Below are 19167 nucleotides of genomic sequence, written 5' to 3' on the forward strand. Positions count from 1 at the left end.
TTAGGCACTACACAAGTACACACATTCAGGCTACAAACTATGAGCACTGGGGTCCTGGCTAGCAGGGTCCCAGTGAGACAGGCAAAAACATACTGACATACATGTAAAATTGGGGGTAACATGCCAAGAAAGATGGTTCTTTCCTACACAGACACTTGAGGGGACTTTATAAATTAAAATAAAGTCCCCCCATTCTAGCCTATGGAGGCCATTCACTACAATGAGGGAAGAACACACTTGGCTGCTTTACCTCATCAGGGATTATACCACTATTTGTATAAGGTCCCTGCTTATGGTTACATGGCACCCATCCCTATGGGCACAGAGGGCACACCTTAGGGCTGACATATATAAAAATAAGGTAGCTTAAGCCTCTGAAACTACTTTTAATTCCAAAGTCAAATTTGCATGTAACTTTAATTTAAAAGCAGCCAGCATGGCAGGCCTGCTTTCAACATGGCACTGGGCACCTCAGCAGTGCACCTATGGGCGCAACACCTATGCTGGGGTCGCTAAACCTACATGCCATACCATATACTAGCGACTTATAGGTAGGTTGACTTAGCCAATTATAATGAGCCTAATTTGCATACTCATTTTATACAGAGCACAGGCCCTGGGACTGGTTAGCAGTACCCAGGGCACAATCAGAGTCTGGGAAACACCAGCAAAAAGTGAAAAATGGGGGCAAAAGGTTAGGGGGCCTCTGCAATCAGCCCTATTTTCTCACACAAGCCCCCCCAGCCCACACAGCCAGGAGACTCAGCCCAACCCTTGGAGCGTCTTCCTGGCTTGTTAGACGAGGAAGACAGTGAATAAACTGGCTGTCTCTTTGCAGGGCCTACCTTGCCTTACATCCTCCTGTCATGGTCACTCCCTCTGGGTAGTGAACCTATCCCAACAGTGAAAGGACCCATCTTAAACTGAAACTTCCCTCTAAGGGGGTCGTCCTTCTCTCTCTCTCTGCCATCTTGGGTAGTGAGGTACCCACCTCCCCTATTTCTAAGTTTGCTAGGGCAACACCAGCTTACCAAAAGAAGTCACCCAATACTTGAGCAACACCACCATGAGCATCAGGGTCAGGGGGCCTACTTTGCTTTTTGGCCTGGGGTCTGCCTCCCAGGCCAAGTGCAGTGCTGCCATGAAGGCCAACACCCAGCTGAGGGTAGTGACAGCTGTCAGAACCCAGAACCACACCCTCAGCTCTCCACTGACAGGTGGCTGGGTTGCTTTAGGTGCAACTGTGGGTTCCTTGCACTCCTCTTGCTGTTTAGAGTGGGTGGCTATCACCTCCTGTGGCAGACACCTTCCTTCCACTCTCACTTCTGTCAGTGCATCTGCAACACCCTGCAGCTGCACAGCTGCCTGACCATTCAGGACTTCCTTGGGGTCAGCTGAGTCTTCACCAGTGCCAACTCTGTCCTCCCCTCCCTACATGGGCAGAAGGCTTTTGGTTCCCTGGAACTCTCTTTAAGAGTGGTCTACTCTTCCTTTTCTTATTCCCTTTTCTTGGGGACCCCTGTCTCCTAACTGTAGGGACTAGCTCCCCAGGACTTTGGGTTGGGGGAGCGCCCTCGGCGACCGCCCCATCTGGGACCAGACTTACCGCTGGGAGGTCATTGCCCAGGATACAATCTAGGGGGAGGTCAGCACTGACTACCACCCTAAACCAGCCAAGGATACCCTCCCTCTCTAGGGGCACTATGGCTACAGGTTTGGAGGTGAGCTCTCCTGTGGCTATCCTGACTTTACTGGTCTCTCCTGGGACATACATGTCTGGGGTCACCAACTAGACACTCACTATGATATGACTGGTGCAGTTGTCCCTCAGGCCAGTGGTAGGGATCCCATTCACCTGAATGGGGTGAAAGTGCCTACTCCCACCCTCAGGGACCACCAGCTTACCATCTGGTTCTGTCTCCCAGCCCCTCCTTCTTAGGGTTCTGGGGTAAGAGGAAGTCTCTGTAGTGGGTTTACCACCTCCTTCCTTAGGCTTTTGGGGAACTGACCCCCTCTCTTTTTTTAGTCTCCCTCCTGGGACTTGACAATCACCCAGGTTCTCAATCTCTCATCAGCTGCCTCCCCTAGCTCTCTGGGATTGGTCAGCCTAGAGTCCACTAGATGCTGGCGTAACCTTTCTTGGATACAATTCGTCAAGATGTGCTCTCTCATGATCAAATTGTATAACCCCTCATAAGTATTTACTTTGTTACCATGGATCCAGCCATCTAGTGCCTTAAGTGAGGGGTCTACAAAGTTAACCCAGGGATGGGTATTGACCTTCTGGGTGTCCCTGAACTTCATCCTATACTGCTCTGGGGTCAGACCAAATTTCTTGGTTAAGCAACTCTTCATACTAGTGTATGCATCTGCCTCCTTCACACTTAAGGTAAGAAGCCTATCCCTCCCAGAGTTGGGGATCAACTCCCATAGAAGTGAACCCCAGTATTGAGGCCTAACCCTTCTCATTCGAAGTGCCCTCTCAAAGGCCTTGAACCACTTCTCTTTGCCACCCCCCTCTACATAAGCAGGAACTACCCATTTGGGTAGTCTTGGACAAAACCCCCCACCCATGGACGCCTTAACTTCTCCGTTGCTGCCACCATCTCGCTGTTCAATTCTTGCCCACTTCTCCTTCTCTGAGGCCAACTTCTCTGCCTCCAAAGCTATGAGGGCGACCTGGGCCTCAAGTTCCCTTTTCCTGAGATCCAGTTCTGCTTCCTCTTGGTCTGATACCACAGACCTTCCCCTCCCACTAGCTCTGGATGGGACCCTAGCTGCTGAGATCACAGTGAGGCAATCATTCTCCTCATCCTGGAGGTTGGAGAGGACATCTTCCCTCTCCTTTCCAGAAGCTTCTTCTGCCTCTTTCTGCGCTACCCAGGCTTTAAGGAACTTAACCATCACAGCCTTCCTAAGGTTGTTAGCAGCAGATAATCCCCTCTTTCTGCACAACAGTATTATTAGATATAAATTATTTCAATGGAAACAAGAAAAAGGGGGTTCTGTGGATGATTATATTTCAGATCTAAAAAAACTAGCAATTGATTACAAATTTGGTGCGATCCATGGTGATCTGATAAGGGACCCACTAGTTATGCATACTAAAAATCAGACCATTCAAGAAAGGCTGTGGATTAATGGAGATTCTCCACTTAAAGAAGTTTTAGCAATAGTGCATAAGGCGGAAATATCTGGGAGGTGTGTTTCAGAATTAAAGCAGTCGGAGAGAAGTGCTGACTGCGTCTACACAGTAATGAACTGGAAAAAGTTAAGGAACAAAGAACATGTCAGAAGGAAAAATATGTCAATAGTGAGCAGAGATGTTACAGATGCGATAGCAAGGAACATCTAGAATATGCAAAAACATGTCTTGCATTGAAGCAAAAGTGTAGCAAATGTTGCATCATGGGCCATTTTGCAAGGGTGTGTAGAAGTAAAAATAAATTGGTCAAATGTACATATGAAGGCAGAGGCCAAAGTGAGAATGATGAGGAAGAAAAAAACGTTGACTCTAGAGATGCATTAGTGGCAAGAAATGTTGTACTGCATATAAATGATGAGAGTAGTAAAGCTGGTGTGTGAAATGGACATTGGAGGTGTTCCGATTGTGATATATGCAGATTTTGGTTCACCTTTCACCATAGTTAACAAAGAAGTATTGTAGAAGAGATTTGTAAACAAAATCCACACACAGTTGTTGCAAACGGATATAAATCCTGAAAGTTAGACTGGGGAGAAGATTGATTTGTTGGGTTTCAGATGGTTGTTATTTTCATTGAAGAACAGGAGCGCAAGGGGGAAGCTATATGTGGCCAAAAGAGGACCATCGGTCCTTGGGTGGAAGGATCAAGGGCATCTACAAATGGTCCTGGATTCAAATGGCAAGATGAAGGTGTTGGTGATGAATTGAAGAAGTTCATTGGCCATGAAAATGGAGGAGAAGTTCCCTAAAGTATTCAGTAAATAGATGGGGAAGTTAATAGGATTTGAACATGACATTGTGTTAAAAAGAAATGCTGCACCAAAAATACACAAACTAAGGTCGGTACTAATAATGATAAGGGATGACGTATCGAAAGATTTGGACAAGCTAATGCAAATGGATGTCATAGAACCTATAGAGAGTTCTGAATGGATTTCACCAGTGGTAATTGCATGACACAGCAATGGGAAGATTCGTCGGTGCATTGACTTACGATATTCGAATGATAATATTTTCATTGATCATTTTCAATTGACAAAGATTACAGAAATGGTTTTGAGTCTTAAGGGAAGGGTAAAGGCGTCATGTTCTTCCAGGATGACATTTTGGTGTTTGGGGAGAAAAGGAATGCGCATGATGAGAGATTGAGGTATGTGTTGGAAGTGTTGGAAAACAAAGGTTTAACAGTGAAGTTGAGTAAGTGCAAATTTGCAGAAAGGAGTGTGGATTATTTGGAACATGAGATCAGTGATGAAGGGGTAAAACCTAAATCATCACTGATTGATGCTATTTTGAAGGCACGAAGTCTTGCGAGTAAGGATGATGTTAGATCATTTATAGGGTAGACGGAATATTGCGAAAAATTCATTTTTTAAGGCTTTTCCTCAAAAAGAATGTGAAGTTTGTGTGGGATGTACAATGTAAAGAGGAGTTCATTAAGATCAAGGATGAACTAAGTAAGGTGGCTAACCTAGGAAGTTTTGATCCTGAATTAGACAGTTTTGTGACAACAGATGCTAGTAACAAAGGTCTTGGTGAAGTTTTATCACAAAAAGACAAGAAAGGTAAAGAAACTATTATGTTGTTTGCTTCCAGATCCTTAACACCATCTGCGGAGAAATACAGTATCATAGAAAAGGAGGCATTAGCTTGTGCATGGGCATTGGAGCATTTCCATGCAACTGTGTGAGGGAAGACTCTCACTATCCAATGTGACCATAAACCTCTAATCAAGTTACTCACCTGTGAAGGTAGTGTGTCAGCATCTGAGAGCATCACAAGGTTGTCCTTGCGAATGAAAGATTTTATGAACCACATGGTGTATGTACCTGGTAACAAAAATGTGGTGGCAGATTGTTTGTCTAGATTGCCTAGTCCTTTAGAAAAGTGTGAGGATGATCCATGGAATGATTTTAGTATTGCCTTGATACATGATTCTGGTAAACCTGCTATAAAAAAGGAGTTGTGGGAAAAAGCGATGGAAGAGGATACAGTATTGGTTTTACAGTACATACTAGAAGGATGGCCTAAGAAGGATCAGCTATCAGAATTTTGTAAGCACTTTTGGGAGTTATATCCAATCTTTCGGTGGGCAAGCATATCATTATTAGATGGAACAAAATTATTCCTCCTTGTGGACTGAGGGAAGCGATTTTGGAACTCTGTCATGAAGGACATTTCGGTATTGTCAGGACCAAGCCTATTGTTAAGGATTTATTTTGGTGGCCTGGTGTTGATAAGGCAGCGGAAACATTTGTCAGGTCTTGTGGAGTGTGTTCTATGGCTGATAAGAGTTTGCATACTTTAAGACCGCCTATGGATCAAAAACTTTTGCCCACACAGCCCTGGGAATGTGTAGCAATGGATTTGTTAGGTCCTGTGGGTGACTCACAAGAGTATGAGATTGTGTTAATGGGTTTGTATTCCAAGTGGCCGGTGGTTGAGATAGTGGAGAAGGCCGACACCGCCACCGTTTTGGAATTTCTTGACAAAACGTTTTGGTTGGAAGGAATTCCGGCAATTCTATTGAGTGACAATGGTGTCCAATTTGTCTCCAATGCAGCTAAAACATATTTTTAGAGGGTAGGTGTCAGACACAAAACCACGTCTCTGTATAATCTCAGCAGGGTGCTATGGGGGAACGTACTGATTGGCATACTGCTGTGCTTAAGGAGGTTTGGGCATACAGAATTTCAGAGAATGATGCAACAGGGTTGATTCCTTTTGTGATAATGAGAGGGAGAAAAGCAAGAAGTCAATTTAGTCCTGCGTGGTTAGTGAATACTGAAATAAAACATTGGTCTCCTGACTTGGTGAAGAATAGTTTGGAGAGAACACAAGAAAAAACAAAATCTTATTATGATAACACTCATAATGTTAAACCTATCAAGATTGTAGTGGGTGGTTGGGTTCGAGTAAAAAAACGTATAGTGTCAAGAAAGGTGAGAGTCAGTGTTTTGAGCCGGAGCAAATAGCGGACATGTTACATAATGCTGTTAGGCTAAGTAATGGCAAAGTGTGGACTCTCAAACGTGTTGCTGTATATTGTAATGGACAGGAGAAAGAGGGTAGTGTGGTGGAAATGAGAGAGGCTGGGGAGATGGCTGCCAAAAGACCGTCGCCCACAGCTACCAGTCATCTGCCATATTATGACCACAGCAGGATTTCCACCACAAGAATGGCGGAAATCCAACTGTGGCCATGCCAGCAGATGGCGGTAAGGTGGTGCTGCTGCCACCAGCAGCGCCACGCCAGTAGAATACCACCAGCCGAATTATGACCAATAATACAATCTGACGGTGTTCTGCTGGCGGTAACAGCGCCCCGTCCCATCCTCTGCCAAAGGAACCCCAGGACTCAGGTAAGTCGTGTCTCTGACGGGGGGTGTTGTGTGTGTGTGTGTGGGGGTGAATGTTTGTGTGCCCGTGGATGTGGGTGTGTGTTGCGTGTTGAATACATGGGTGCATGTATGAAGGTATGAGTGCGTGTATGTTGTGTTTTGTGAATACGTGTCTGCGTGTATGTTTGAAAGTGTGTGCGGATTTGTGTGTGAATGGATGTATGCATGTGCGTAAGCATGTGGGAATGGATGTGTGTGTGTGTGTGTGAAGGGGCGTGAATGTAGGGGGTGGAGGTGGGTCTGGAGAGGTAGGGTGGTGGGGAGGTAACTGGAGAGTAAGGGGGTAAGACCCCTATCAGTGACAGGAAAGGAACTCCCTGTCACTGATATGGCCTACCTCCATGGTTTTTGTGGCATTACGAATGCCACATGAACCATGTTGATAGGTGAGGTCAGGATCCCGCAGGCGGAACAGTGGCGGCCGCAGGGCTGGAGATGGATATCTCCAGCCCAGCGGCTGTTACAGCCAACCTGCCAATGTCATAATATGGCAGTACGTACCACCAGCCTGTTGGCGGTACTTACTACCACATTAACACCGACCACCGGGGTCATAATGAACCCCTTTATGTCTACGGGAGGTAGTATGACTGGCACCGATCTCGAGGATGGTATGGATGATATGTCTACAGGAAATAGTGCAGCTGGCACTGACCATGAGGGTAGTGTTTGTGAGCGTGATTGTTGTCCAAGGGATAACCCATAGGAATTAGATTGTTCAACGGAACATACAGGAAGTGAGTTGCGTGATGGGAGGAGGAAGGTGACACCACCTAGTTAGTTGAAGGATTTTGTTGTGGGCTACACTGCAAGAATTCAGGGTCCATAGTGATATGTGTGAATATGTTTATTTTGTTATTTTAAGGGAATGGTGGTGGTGTTCTTTTGGAGTTTATGTTTTATTTGTTTTATTTTTATTCTAGTTCCTAGCTCTTGTGCTTCCTTTTGTGTTATTGAACTTGTCTTCCTTTTAATAAAATGGGGAAGGATGTGTAGTGTGTTACTTAGATGGAGTGTTGTGACATAGGTAGGTTCCACGCTCATCTATGACACGTTGAGACTCAGCTCTGACAGTCTCGGTGCTTGAGGAGTGTGGTGGACCTGTTTCCTGTACCACTGTACTTTAGAATAAAATATTACCGTAATTCTGAGTGGAGCATTATTTGGACGATACCTGGTGCAAGAGGCCACTTCGCTATGATTTGAATTATTTTCCTTACTTTAAAAAATTGTGTTTCTTTTCTCGCATTTGAATTATTGGGACATTTCAGTTTCCCCCATCATGAAGCACCCATACATGCCTTGTGGTTCAGTGGGAGTCACACATTTGACTCACAGTGCAGCAGACAGCTTTTCCTCGGAAGCACCCCTCCATGCCTCACACTTCAGTGGAAGTCACTTGCTGTAGCAGAGGCATCTGCTTCACGCTCTCCTGAAGGCCTCACACTTAGATCCACCCTTACCACATGCTGCCTGTTTTCAAATGAATTGCAGTACCTTGCTCTATGCTCTCTGTGGTTCATGTGCTCTATAACAGTTGTGGTAATTATTTAAGGATATCATAAAATAATTGCAAGCTAGTGCATCACTTGTCTCAGTTCTGTGCAATTTGGCACTTAAGTTGCCAAGTCCTTCTTTTGGTTTTCTTTTTGTTAATTCCTCTATCTTGTTCTCCCAGTATCAAAATAACCGAAAACGTCAGTTCAGTCCAGGGGTGGAGATGTCCACGCATCTGTCCCCTGAACAGAATGTTTTTCCCTCATTGCCAAAGTGAAGACGTGTACTACTCACTTTTGATTCTTCATAAATGTATTCGTATATTTCAATAACATATCCAGCTGACCTCTAGTCATCCTTTCAGCTTCTCCATTTCCCAGCTTCTCCCCACATTCTAATCTGATGTCACAGCATCATCACATTCTATACTCTTAACAATTCCACCTTTGTTATCAACACAGCAACCCATTGGGAATCGTAAAAATTGCAGGGGTGGTGGCCTCCTGGGGTTAGCACATCACCATGTCTGTGATTGTTTTTTTAAATAAAGCAGTGTTTTTTTGTACTGCAGTCCATTTTCCTTAAAGGCAAATGGGATGGGTTTAAAATAAATGAAAAGTTTTCTTTTTCATGTTTAAGAGTAGGCAGAGGTCCACAGAATCACTGCCGGCTCTTAAAAAATAATTGTTTTTACATCCTCAAAGGGGAAGGGGTCCCAACTTCGAGTTGGTGGTAAAATGCAAATGATTTCTGGCTGCATTTCGGTCACAAAACATTTGTACATGTCAATGCAAATCGGTATTAGGGGGGGTGCCCTAGACATATCCCTTACAAATACCAAAGCTCAATCCCAAATTGCGATTTGGTGACAGGTTACTGAATCACAATTTGGCCTTTGTATATTTGAAGATGCATTTTTGCATCAGCAAACACCTGATTCTGCTAATCGAGTCATTTGAAAACATAAAAAATCTTTGTACATATAGTCCCAAGTCCCAAGGTAAAGTTTCCAACCAGGTCAAAACTAGTTTCTGTATCCGAATTACATTCTATTGTAATCAACCTTAAATAGCTCATAAGTCCTGTAGTACTGTGACCATTTGATCGTCGATGGCGCTTAATTAATTTTGATGCCATTTTTATTTAAATCTTTTAAAACATCATATCTCAGGTCCCCCTATTAGTAATGTGTCATTTTGGTGTCATTTTACTTTTTACAATTACTCTATTTGTCTAAGTACATTTGGAATTCTTCTTATTTTATGTTTACTGTTTTAGGACTGCATAGATTCTTCACACACTGCCTTTAAGTTAAGCCTGTCTGCTCTGTGCCATAGCTAAAAAGGTGTTGGGCTGAGATAAATTCAGGCACATATTTATAGTTTTTTAGCGCTGCATTTGCGTCATTTTTTGACGCAAAAGCGGCGCAAACGTACAAAATACAATTATATTTTTTAAGTTTGCACCGCTTTTGGATCACAAAATTACGCAAATGCAGCGCTAAAATCGTACAAATATGGGCCTTAGTGACTTTAGTGGTTCACCTGACTAGAATTGTGTTTGCTGCTTAAGGTGGATAGTCACCACCATAACTAATAACTAACTTCTTGCAGTATGATATTTCACATAGCAGTTCTACCATTTTCGAATGGGCCACTTTGTATGAAACATCAGCATCAAAGTAATTCACTTAAACATGGCTGAGAACCTGTACATTCTGGTTAATGGGCAGATTGGATCAAATAAAAGTTATTTAATCTGCACTAATCATGGGAAAAGTGCATGAGCAGTGATCAGATCTTGAAGTCATCCCTGGCTGCTTTGTATAAGCTCACAGTATGTTGTGGCAGGTGAGTGACTGAGGAGGAGAGTTGTAAGTTGAATAGAGTACAGCAGTTTACCCCGTTAGAGTTAGGACAGTGTGTCTAGGCATCTTGGTAGGCTGGGCACAGGGTCAGAACCGCCCTACAGAGCAATCTGGCAGTGCCAGGTGGGCCAGTCTGACAGGTAAGTATGTGGGTCGGTTCTGTGGTTAAGTTGGCCAGTTTTGTGGTTCTATGGCAATTAAGTAATGACCAGGAGGAAGTTGCAGGCAGCACTCTGCAGCTAACAATAGGCTGCACTGGATGTGCAGAGTAAAGCAGGGTGACTTTCTTAGGGTATGAAATGAGCTGTAGCTTGTAAGATTAGGTGTTCTGTAGAAGACACTGCAGTTCTAATTAGACAATAAATCAGCTGCAACCCTACCTACCATGGCTGCTGTACACATTCCTTCCCTTAGTTCCCTTTGCACCAGTGAACGCCTATTGCCTTCTCTCACCTGAGACCCTAGCAGCAGCTGATTGGTTGGAGGTCAATGGATGAAGGTGTGCTGCATTCATTCGCCTGTGGAAGGACAACGTCTGCAGAGGCATGAGGGAGGAGGTGGTGACTGCACGGCAGGCTGGATCTTGCAGTGCAGTATGGGATGCCTGACACCGTGGTGGATGAGATGCTTTGCCAGATAGACAAACAAGATATTATTTGATGAGCTTTTTATTCATTTGAAAGGCAAGGATTGAAATGTTTTGAAATAAATGCTCTCTCTCACTAACACGCATTTCTTCAGCTACATTCCTGCTATAGCCTCTCCTTTGGTCTACTGAACACATCAGTATCCAGACTCCAAAGAGTCGGTGTTTTTTAGCTTTTCGTTAGTGAAGTACCATCATTATTTTCACAGCTGCATTTCTCACATAATAAAGCGCACTTTGCCTCTTGCAATCGCAAGTGCTTGCCGTTCTCCTGCCCTCAGAGATCATCCAGACAGCCTAAAAAAGTTTTCGAGTTGATCAGTTATACCAGGCGGGCCGCATCCTTCACTCCTCAGTTTCCAAATGATGTCCACTTTTGTTTTGGTGCCTGGGCCTCTTTTCTCTCCTGGTGCAACCGTGGTCAGACAAGGCCGGTGATGGACGGAATGCTGAACAATGTCAAACATTCACCCCCAGTAAAGAGATCTGGGCCTAAACCCATCGTTTTTTTGCTGCCCATGCCATTCCAGTTTGGACCCAGCCATATGCAAATCAGTCTTGACCCTGTTCGCCATGGGAACAATCCAGCCCGAACGGCCAGGCCAGGTCTTCCCTGGACTGGAAACAAGCATCCTGGGACCGGTTTCGGGGTTTCAACACCCATCAGCCAGGCTAGCTTGAATCCAGTGGCATGGGAAGCACGGGACCCACGTCTGGGCAAACCCTTCCCAATTAGGGTGACAAAAACAAAAAGAACAAGTGATGGACGGAAATGTTGAACAATGTCAAGCATTCACCCCCAGTGAAGTCTTCACCTTTGATGCAGCTGTTCCGGCAAGCCCGGTCCAGGGCTTCCTTACTATTTAATGATTAGAAGACAAACGAGTCATGACTAACCATAGGTCCGCAACACACATCTCAGTACAATATTTAACGTTTGCTGAGGTGCCATCAAACGTGTAAGCTTTATTTCCTCAGTACAACACTCTTCTCCCTTCTAGTGAATCCTATATCAACAAGCCTTCCTGGAGTCATCCGATGCATAGCTTTGCCAGCGCGCCAAGTCCTTAGTAAGTAAACTTACAAGGGGACGCGTATAGGTCGATGAACCTTTTGGATCGCATGGAGTATCCTAGTCAAGCGGTAACCAATGTAACATCAATAAACATTACAATCCACAGAAACACCAGAAAAAGCCCTATCTAATAAGAAAATACAATCACTCTCAAAAAGGTTAATCGTTTGTATTCCCTATTAGTTACAATTCAAATCAAAAAACCTTTATTCGTCTTTATTGTTAATCAAACTTTATTACTCATCACAAAACAGATTATTCACCGAGAGGCTGCAAACATAAATGAGCATCAACATAAATCAGCAAATCCTTTAACATTATGAATAATCCAGCAATGCAAGTCAGTCAATCAGGTGTCACCGGTAAGTCAGCCTTGTCAGCCTACCTAATTCAAAGTAACATCAGCATGTGGGTCTTCATACAAAAATTAATTAATTTGGAAAATCTATCTAAAGAGAGTAAAAACAATTTTATACAGCGCAGTTGGTACCTAGAAGAAAAAGCACACGTTAGTCAGTCTCATTGTTATAGCTACCTATCCAAGATAGATCAGCAACGAGTCAGTCTTCATCTCCAGGTCATCAGTCATCAGCAAGTATCAGGCTCACAGAAAGCAAGCCCAAATATCAGCACTTCGGACAGCGTCTCCTGACATCATCAACTTTCTCCTCTCCGCTCTGATTCCTCACCCCTGGTCATGACTTTTTATCAGGGTCTCTCGGTTCATCCCACTAATTGCTAATTGGTCAACCTTATCAGAAGTTTTAAGTCTAACCTATAGTTTTTGTTTACCACATATTCACGTTGGTTCAGGCTTCAAGTTCCATTAGTTTGATTGGCCCTTCTGTCGGTGAGAACATCATCCGGCTCTCCAGGTAACAAAATTGTTGCTCACAGTCTTTCAGTCAGTGCTTCCATTGTTCAAGTCCTGGGAAAGTACGTTTAGCTTACACTACACATAATTGTATCAATTTGTCCTCATCATCTCCTGTCCACTGGTACATTGCAGAATTTTTCTAGCAGAGCTCTGTCTGAACTATGTACAGTTCAAGGTCCTTTTCTCCAGTTCCAGTCCTCGGCAGCTTGTCGCGTCTCCATGTTAAAGCAAGCAAGGCCCCGCGAAAAACAGGCCTCCAGTTTGGCTAAATTAAGAACACGAATTAACATAAAACATAGGTTATACTTTCAATTAGGACATATTAGTACATCCTTAATATATATTTTCATTATCTAGCATCTTGTTAATACACATGTTGGCCACTCCCCATGGGCACATTTTACCCATACATGTTATTTTCAAATATTAGTTTCTTTTATCAATTTTCTCATTAGTATTCGTACGCAAATCATTGGAAATTTCCAATGTTAGCATATCTGCTCCAACAGCTTCCACAATAGCCATTACCTCCCGTCCCTCTCTCACCTTCCTTATTAACCAATGAGGCCCCTTTGCCTCACCTAGACCCCTACTTTCCCCTTTTAAAAACTCCCCCTGCCCAAAACCCCTCCTGTTTCTTTTTGTCTACCTGTTGACTTACCTCTCCTGCAACTGGGGTTGTGCTTTTGGGTCAGCGCCTTGCGAGGCACGGCGGGTCCTCAGCAGCTTGCTGCTTTTACTATGTGCTGTAAGAACGGGTTTTTGGGCCCGTTTTTTTGTTGTTGAATTTTTTGGGGGGAATAGTGTTTGGCCCTGATTGTAGGGCCGTTTATGCCCCATTATCATTGGTGTTTAGAGGGGGTTCTCTCCCCTATTTAAGGCTGCCTTTTGGTTAGTGGGGGAACTTCTGTATAGCGACATGGATGAGAAAAGAGGTGCTAAGTGGAGGCGCATTTTGTCCTCTTCATCGTCTTCTGAAGGGGAGGATGTTATGGTTCCCCAGAAGAAACATCATATGCCCAGAGGTTCTGGTGACAGGACTGTGCCTCTCATGTCCATAGAGGGGGTACAGGACATGAGTGAGGTGGCTGTGTCCAGAGCCCTCCAAGCAGGGGCTGTGCATCCCAGGCATTCCCTCTAAGTCACGCACATCTTTGGCTGCAGGTAGCTCCTCTTCCTTGGAGGCGGAGGCTCCTGCTACTTCTTCTGGGGGGAAGTGTGTGTCACAGGAGGAGATGTGGGATATTTTGGCACATGTACAGGACAATCTGGGCTTCCCTTTCTTTCAGCCTACAGAGGCAGAGTCACACTTACTTCCTCAGTATGTTACCCCATCTCGTTTTGCTATGCCTTTCCATGGGCCTGTCAAGGATATGTTTTTTGTGAATGGAAGGACATGGACAAAGTCCAAGTTCCATGTTTCCTTCAGAAGTTGTATTTGCTGGAACGTGAGGATGCTCTGCCTCCTTCAGTATGGCTGGATTGCATGCTGGCTACTTTATTTGGAAAAACATCAGTCAATCCGGAAGACTGTACTCCTACTGATGCCACTGATCGAAAGGTTGACTCAGGACTAAAAAGGGCTTTTGCGGCTCAAAATATGTCTTTAAGGGCTGGTCTCTTTTCTGCATATTCTGCGCAGTCCTTGGTTCAGGACATTGATAAGCTTACTGTGGCTGTGCAGGAGGGATCGGAGTTTTCTGACTTGTTGGCTGTTACGGAGCAGCAGGCTCGATTGCTGTTGGACATTTCTTTTTCTCTGCTTCTGGGGCCTTGATTGTGGCCAGAAGGTCTCTATTATTACAGCAGTGGAAGGCCGACCCAGGGGATAAGGCGGCACCTATGGCACCTCCTTTCAAAGGTCAGGCCCTTTTTGGGTATCAGATGCTGGCCATGATATTTAAGGCTTTTAAGGAACGGAAACATGCTTTGCTTTATAAAGGGGGTGCCTCGGCTAGCAAGGGGTTGAAGAAAAATCCTAGGTCTTCTCCTAAATATGAGCCCAGGTCCTCTTCTTCCAGAAAGCATAGATTTCAGCCCTGCTTTTCTCCTAAGCAATCTGCTCCATCTAAAAAGTGGGTCTTTAAGAAGGATTCCTGACAATCAAGGTTCTGAGGGCGTTTGGAAGGTCACTGGGTACTAAACATAGTGGAGAATGGCTACTCCATAGAGTTCGATTTAGTTCCTCCAGATACTGATGTTCGACTGAGGCCAATGCCTGTGGATAGAGTCCGGTAATCAGTCTTGCTAGCGGGGGTCCAGGACTTATTACTGAAGAAGTCATCTCCAGAGTGCCTCTGGGGGAACGAGGAAGAGGGGCTTTTTCCATCCTGTTTCTGATTCAGAATGTGTCTTGGGGTTTTTGCCCAGTGTTGGCTCTCAAGTGGGTGAATTCTTGGATCAGGACTGTTCATTTCAGGATGTTGACTGTACAGGCGATTATTCCACTGATTGGTCCGGGGGATTTTTTGGGGTATCTGGATCTGCAGGATGCCTACCATCACGTCTCTATTGCATAAACCTCTCAGAAATTCCTGCGGTTTACAATAGGAGATGATCATTTCCAATTCTGTGTTCTTCCTTTTGGTCTCAAGTCCTCTCCCAGGGTTTTCACAAAGGTGCTGGCACCTCTGATGGCTCTTCTTCATGCAGAGGGGGTGTTCGTTCATCCATATTTGGACAATAATTTGGTACAGGCTCCCAGCGAGACCCAGTTATGGGTTGATGTGGCAAGAGTCTTGCAGGTCCTCCAGGGTCACGGATTTTTGATAAACTAGGAGAAATCAGATTTGGAGCCCTCCCAGAACGTGGTTTTCATCAGGGCTTGTTCTCTGACACTGCAGGGGTTGGTGACAGTATCAGAAAGGAGGTTGCTTTGCATACAGGAGTCACTTGACTTTGGTGGTATTTCTGGTGCCTTGGGCCAGATTTCATCTACTTTGTTTAGTCAACTGGATTTTCTCCCATTGGTTTACAGACCCTCGCAGTCTTCAGGCATGGATTGCAATGTCAGCGTCCATTTGCAGGGAGTTGAGTTGGTGGCTGGTGCAATCTCATCTCCGGCAGGGGGTTCCTCTGTCTTCTCTGGTTACGGTGGTTGTGACGACCAATGGCAGTCTCTCTGGGTGGGGGGCTGTGTTGGGTTCGGATCAGGTGCAGGGATTTCTGACTCTCAGGTAGTCATGAGGAAGGAAGCGGTACTGGTGCAGACAGGCAATTTGGTCACCAAAACCTACACCACAGACAAGAAGGGACCAGGTCCAGGTCTCTGAATCTGATTAAACTGGACATTTTCTTGTGAGCTCAGGTCTCTGTTCTATCTCTTTGGGCCCTCTACATTCGGGGAGGGGGCAATGTCCAGGAGGAACTGTTGAGCAGGGTCATTCCTTCATCCAAAGATTTTTCCCTTCTGCCGTCTCTGTTCACTCTTCTGGTGCAGGGGTGGGGTCGTCCGGTTGTGGACTTGTTTGTGCCCCCAGAGAAGGCGAGGGTGGTGAGGTTCTGCTTCCATTTTTGATGTCCTCTACCTTGGGCGGTGGATGGACTGACTTGTCATTGCCTGCAGGGTCTTCTATATGCGTTCCCCCCTTCAGGTACTCAGGTCTTTTCTGGTGCGAGTCCGGAGGAAGAGGGCTCATGTGCTTTTAATCGCCCCCCATTGGCCTTGGGCAAATTGTTACCTCTCCAGTTGTTGTCCATCGAGCTAGAGTGAGTTCTTCCACTTCACCCCTCTCCTCTGATGTTTCTGTGCCTTTCCCTGGGGTCATTGCAGAGGCTGCATTTGACGGCATGGAGAGTGAACAACGAGGTTTGACTGTTCTAGGGGTGCCGGAGCAACTAGCTGTGATCTTGCAGGCCGCTAGGCGAAGGCCACACTTTGCATTCTTATGCTTGTCAGTGGGAGGTGTTTTCCTCTTGGTGTTTGCAACAACAGGTGGATCCTACAATGGCTTCTCTGTTTTTGCTGATGCAGTTTTTGCAGGATGGGGCCGCATGGGATTGCCTGTATCTACTTTGCGGGTGCAATGGTCTGCAATCCAGGCTTTTCAGGGTCCTTGAGAGAATTTGAAGGATGAAGGGAATTTGATGCCTACATTTTTTCAAGGGCTGTTGAACTTGTTTCCTAGGCCTGTTCGATCTTATCCTAGTTAGAATCTCCAGTTAGTGTTAGATGTGTTGTTGGGTCCATACTTTGAGCCTCTGGAGAAAATTGATTTAAAACATTTGACTTTCAAAACTTGTTTCTTGGTTGCTATTACATCTGCCAGACATTTGGGGGAGTTGGGGGCTTTGTCCTGCAAGTTCCCTTTTAGTAATATCTTTCCAGATAGGGTGGTCCCTGCTCCGGTTCCCTCTTTTGTCCCTTAGGTGAATTTGGCTTTCCATGCCCGCCAGGAGGTGATCCTGCCTGCTTTTTGTTTTCCTCCTTCGTCTGAAGAGGAAAACAAGTTGCATTGTCTGGATGTGCGTCAGGCTTTGTTATGCTACCTAAAGGACGGTGAAGGGGTGGCATCTCCTCCGGGGGTTTAGGGCCGTTCCACTCGTGGTATGGTGGCTATGGTGGCTGAATTGCAGAGTGTTTCTGTGGTGGAGATTTGTAGAGCTGCTACTGGGGCCACTCCCTCCACTTTTGTTCAACACTATAGAATAGCGGAATTGGAATGTTTGGAGGTGGTTTTGTGGCACAAGGATTTGTCCTCTATGAAGGAATAGGGGTGTTTTTGTGTCCTACCTGGATGTGATTAGAGTCTTTCTGTGTTGCAACTCAGTTGTCTGAATCATGCTTACTTGCTATGTCTCTTTGATTTATAAGGAAGGTAAGGGAGGGACTGGAGGTAATACGCCCATTACTTACCGTTGATGGCATTACTCCTACTCCTACTCCCTCGCATTCCTTTCAGTTCCCTCCCGCCCTCGCAGTACAGGACAACTGAGTTGCTGTTTGGCTTGTTTCTGTACAGGAGGAGGTTGGAGGGGGAGTTTTTAAAAGGGGAAGCTAAGAGTCTAGGTAAGGCAAAGGGGCCTCATTGCCTAATAAGGAAGGTGAGGGAGTAGGAATAGGAGTAATGCCATTAACAGTAAGTAATGGACGCAAAAAATAAATAAGGACCAGATTACCATTAAACAGCAAGCAAGTGATCTAGTTTAATAACACACACACAAACATATGGTACTGCTAATCAGGATGTCCTCAGCAGTTCATCAACCCGTCTGCAAGTGGGAGTCAAAAACTCACACACACACACACACAACATAACAAGCCTTTAATTATGAGGACTGGCCATGGACCGTAATGAAGTGAGTATTTACTATTCTAACTCCACATGTGCTTTGATAGTAAGGAAGGTTATAAAGCGGACTGCGGCAAATATAACACACACGCACCCTCACACACACTTCATTCTTATTTTACTAATGCAAATAAATGTGTTTTATTTATGTTTCCAGCTCAGCATTGTGATTGACAATTGATCTGATTTCAAAACAGTTGTTTGCGGAGTGCATTGCGGATCTGCTTGGTTTTCATACTGTATATAATTGGGTTCAACGTTTGTGGAATGCAGAGGTAGACAAAGCCCATGGCAAGAGGCAGAAGAGGGGAAGCATTTTTAGCGTACCTGTGGGCCATAGTTAGGCCAATCAGAGGGATGTAAAATATCAGCACAACTGAAATGTGGGATGCGCAAGTGCTGAAGGCCTTGAGAGATTTTTCCTTAGATGCTGAAGTTAGCAGAGTCTTCAAAATCATGAGATATGAAAAGAGGATAGTTACTGAATCTAAGCAGAATGTCAGTATGACTGTGAACAAACCATATATGTTGTTTATGGTAATGTCTGTGCAGGCAAGCTTCATCAGATCCGGGAAGAAACAAAATGCATGATGGAGCTTTTTGTTGCCACAATAATCAAGTCTTGTAAGTAAAAAAGGTTGTGGGAGCATGATGATCACACCTCTGCCTAGAACCACCAGTCCGATCTTTGATATCATTGGATGTAAGATGGACGCGTACCTCAGAGGGTTACATATGGCGACGTATCGGTCAAAAGCCATAGCCACCAAAATAGCAGATCCCGTTGCAGTCAGTGAATGAATAAAGTACATCTGGGTCAGGCACACATTAAAATTCATAGTTCTAAACTCAAACCACAGGACGCCCAGCACAGTGGGTAAAGTTATCAGAGTCATGCCTAGATCAGTGGCTGCAAGCATCGATAATAGAAAGTACATCGGTTCTTGAAGCTGCATGTCTGCTTTTACAATGAAGATGATGAGGCTGTTCCCAATAAGAGAGAAAGAATACGATACACATAGAGGAATAGATAGCCAGACGTGCTCATCATTTGTGCCAAAAATTCCCATTAATATAAAAGATGGAAGACTTGAATTAGTTGATGACATGGCTGATAGCAAACAAAAATGTCAACATCCCATTCAGTTGATCTAAAATTGAAAATTCAAGAAAGTAGCTTGTTAAGAAATTAAGATTTGCATGTTGATAAATGACTTAATATCACAGAGGTACATTATGAAAGTCATGCTATCACAGAAGGACGTACACTAGATCAGAGGTAGACATATAAACAATATTGATATCACAA

At 44.7% G+C, this 19167-nt stretch overlaps 1 protein-coding gene across 1 annotated transcript; it reads right to left on the bottom strand.

Moving 5' to 3' along the window:
• Positions 1 to 18046: 18046 nt before the first annotated feature.
• LOC138249444 (olfactory receptor 51G2-like) lies at positions 18047 to 18967 on the bottom strand. The gene has a single exon (XM_069203404.1). The coding sequence runs from the start codon at positions 18965 to 18967 to the stop codon at positions 18047 to 18049; it is 921 nt and encodes a 306-aa protein (XP_069059505.1).
• Between the last annotated feature and the right edge of the window lie 200 nt (positions 18968 to 19167).

The sequence above is a fragment of the Pleurodeles waltl genome, chromosome 8 (assembly GCF_031143425.1).
Source record: "Pleurodeles waltl isolate 20211129_DDA chromosome 8, aPleWal1.hap1.20221129, whole genome shotgun sequence".
Classification (NCBI taxonomy): domain Eukaryota; kingdom Metazoa; phylum Chordata; class Amphibia; order Caudata; family Salamandridae; genus Pleurodeles; species Pleurodeles waltl.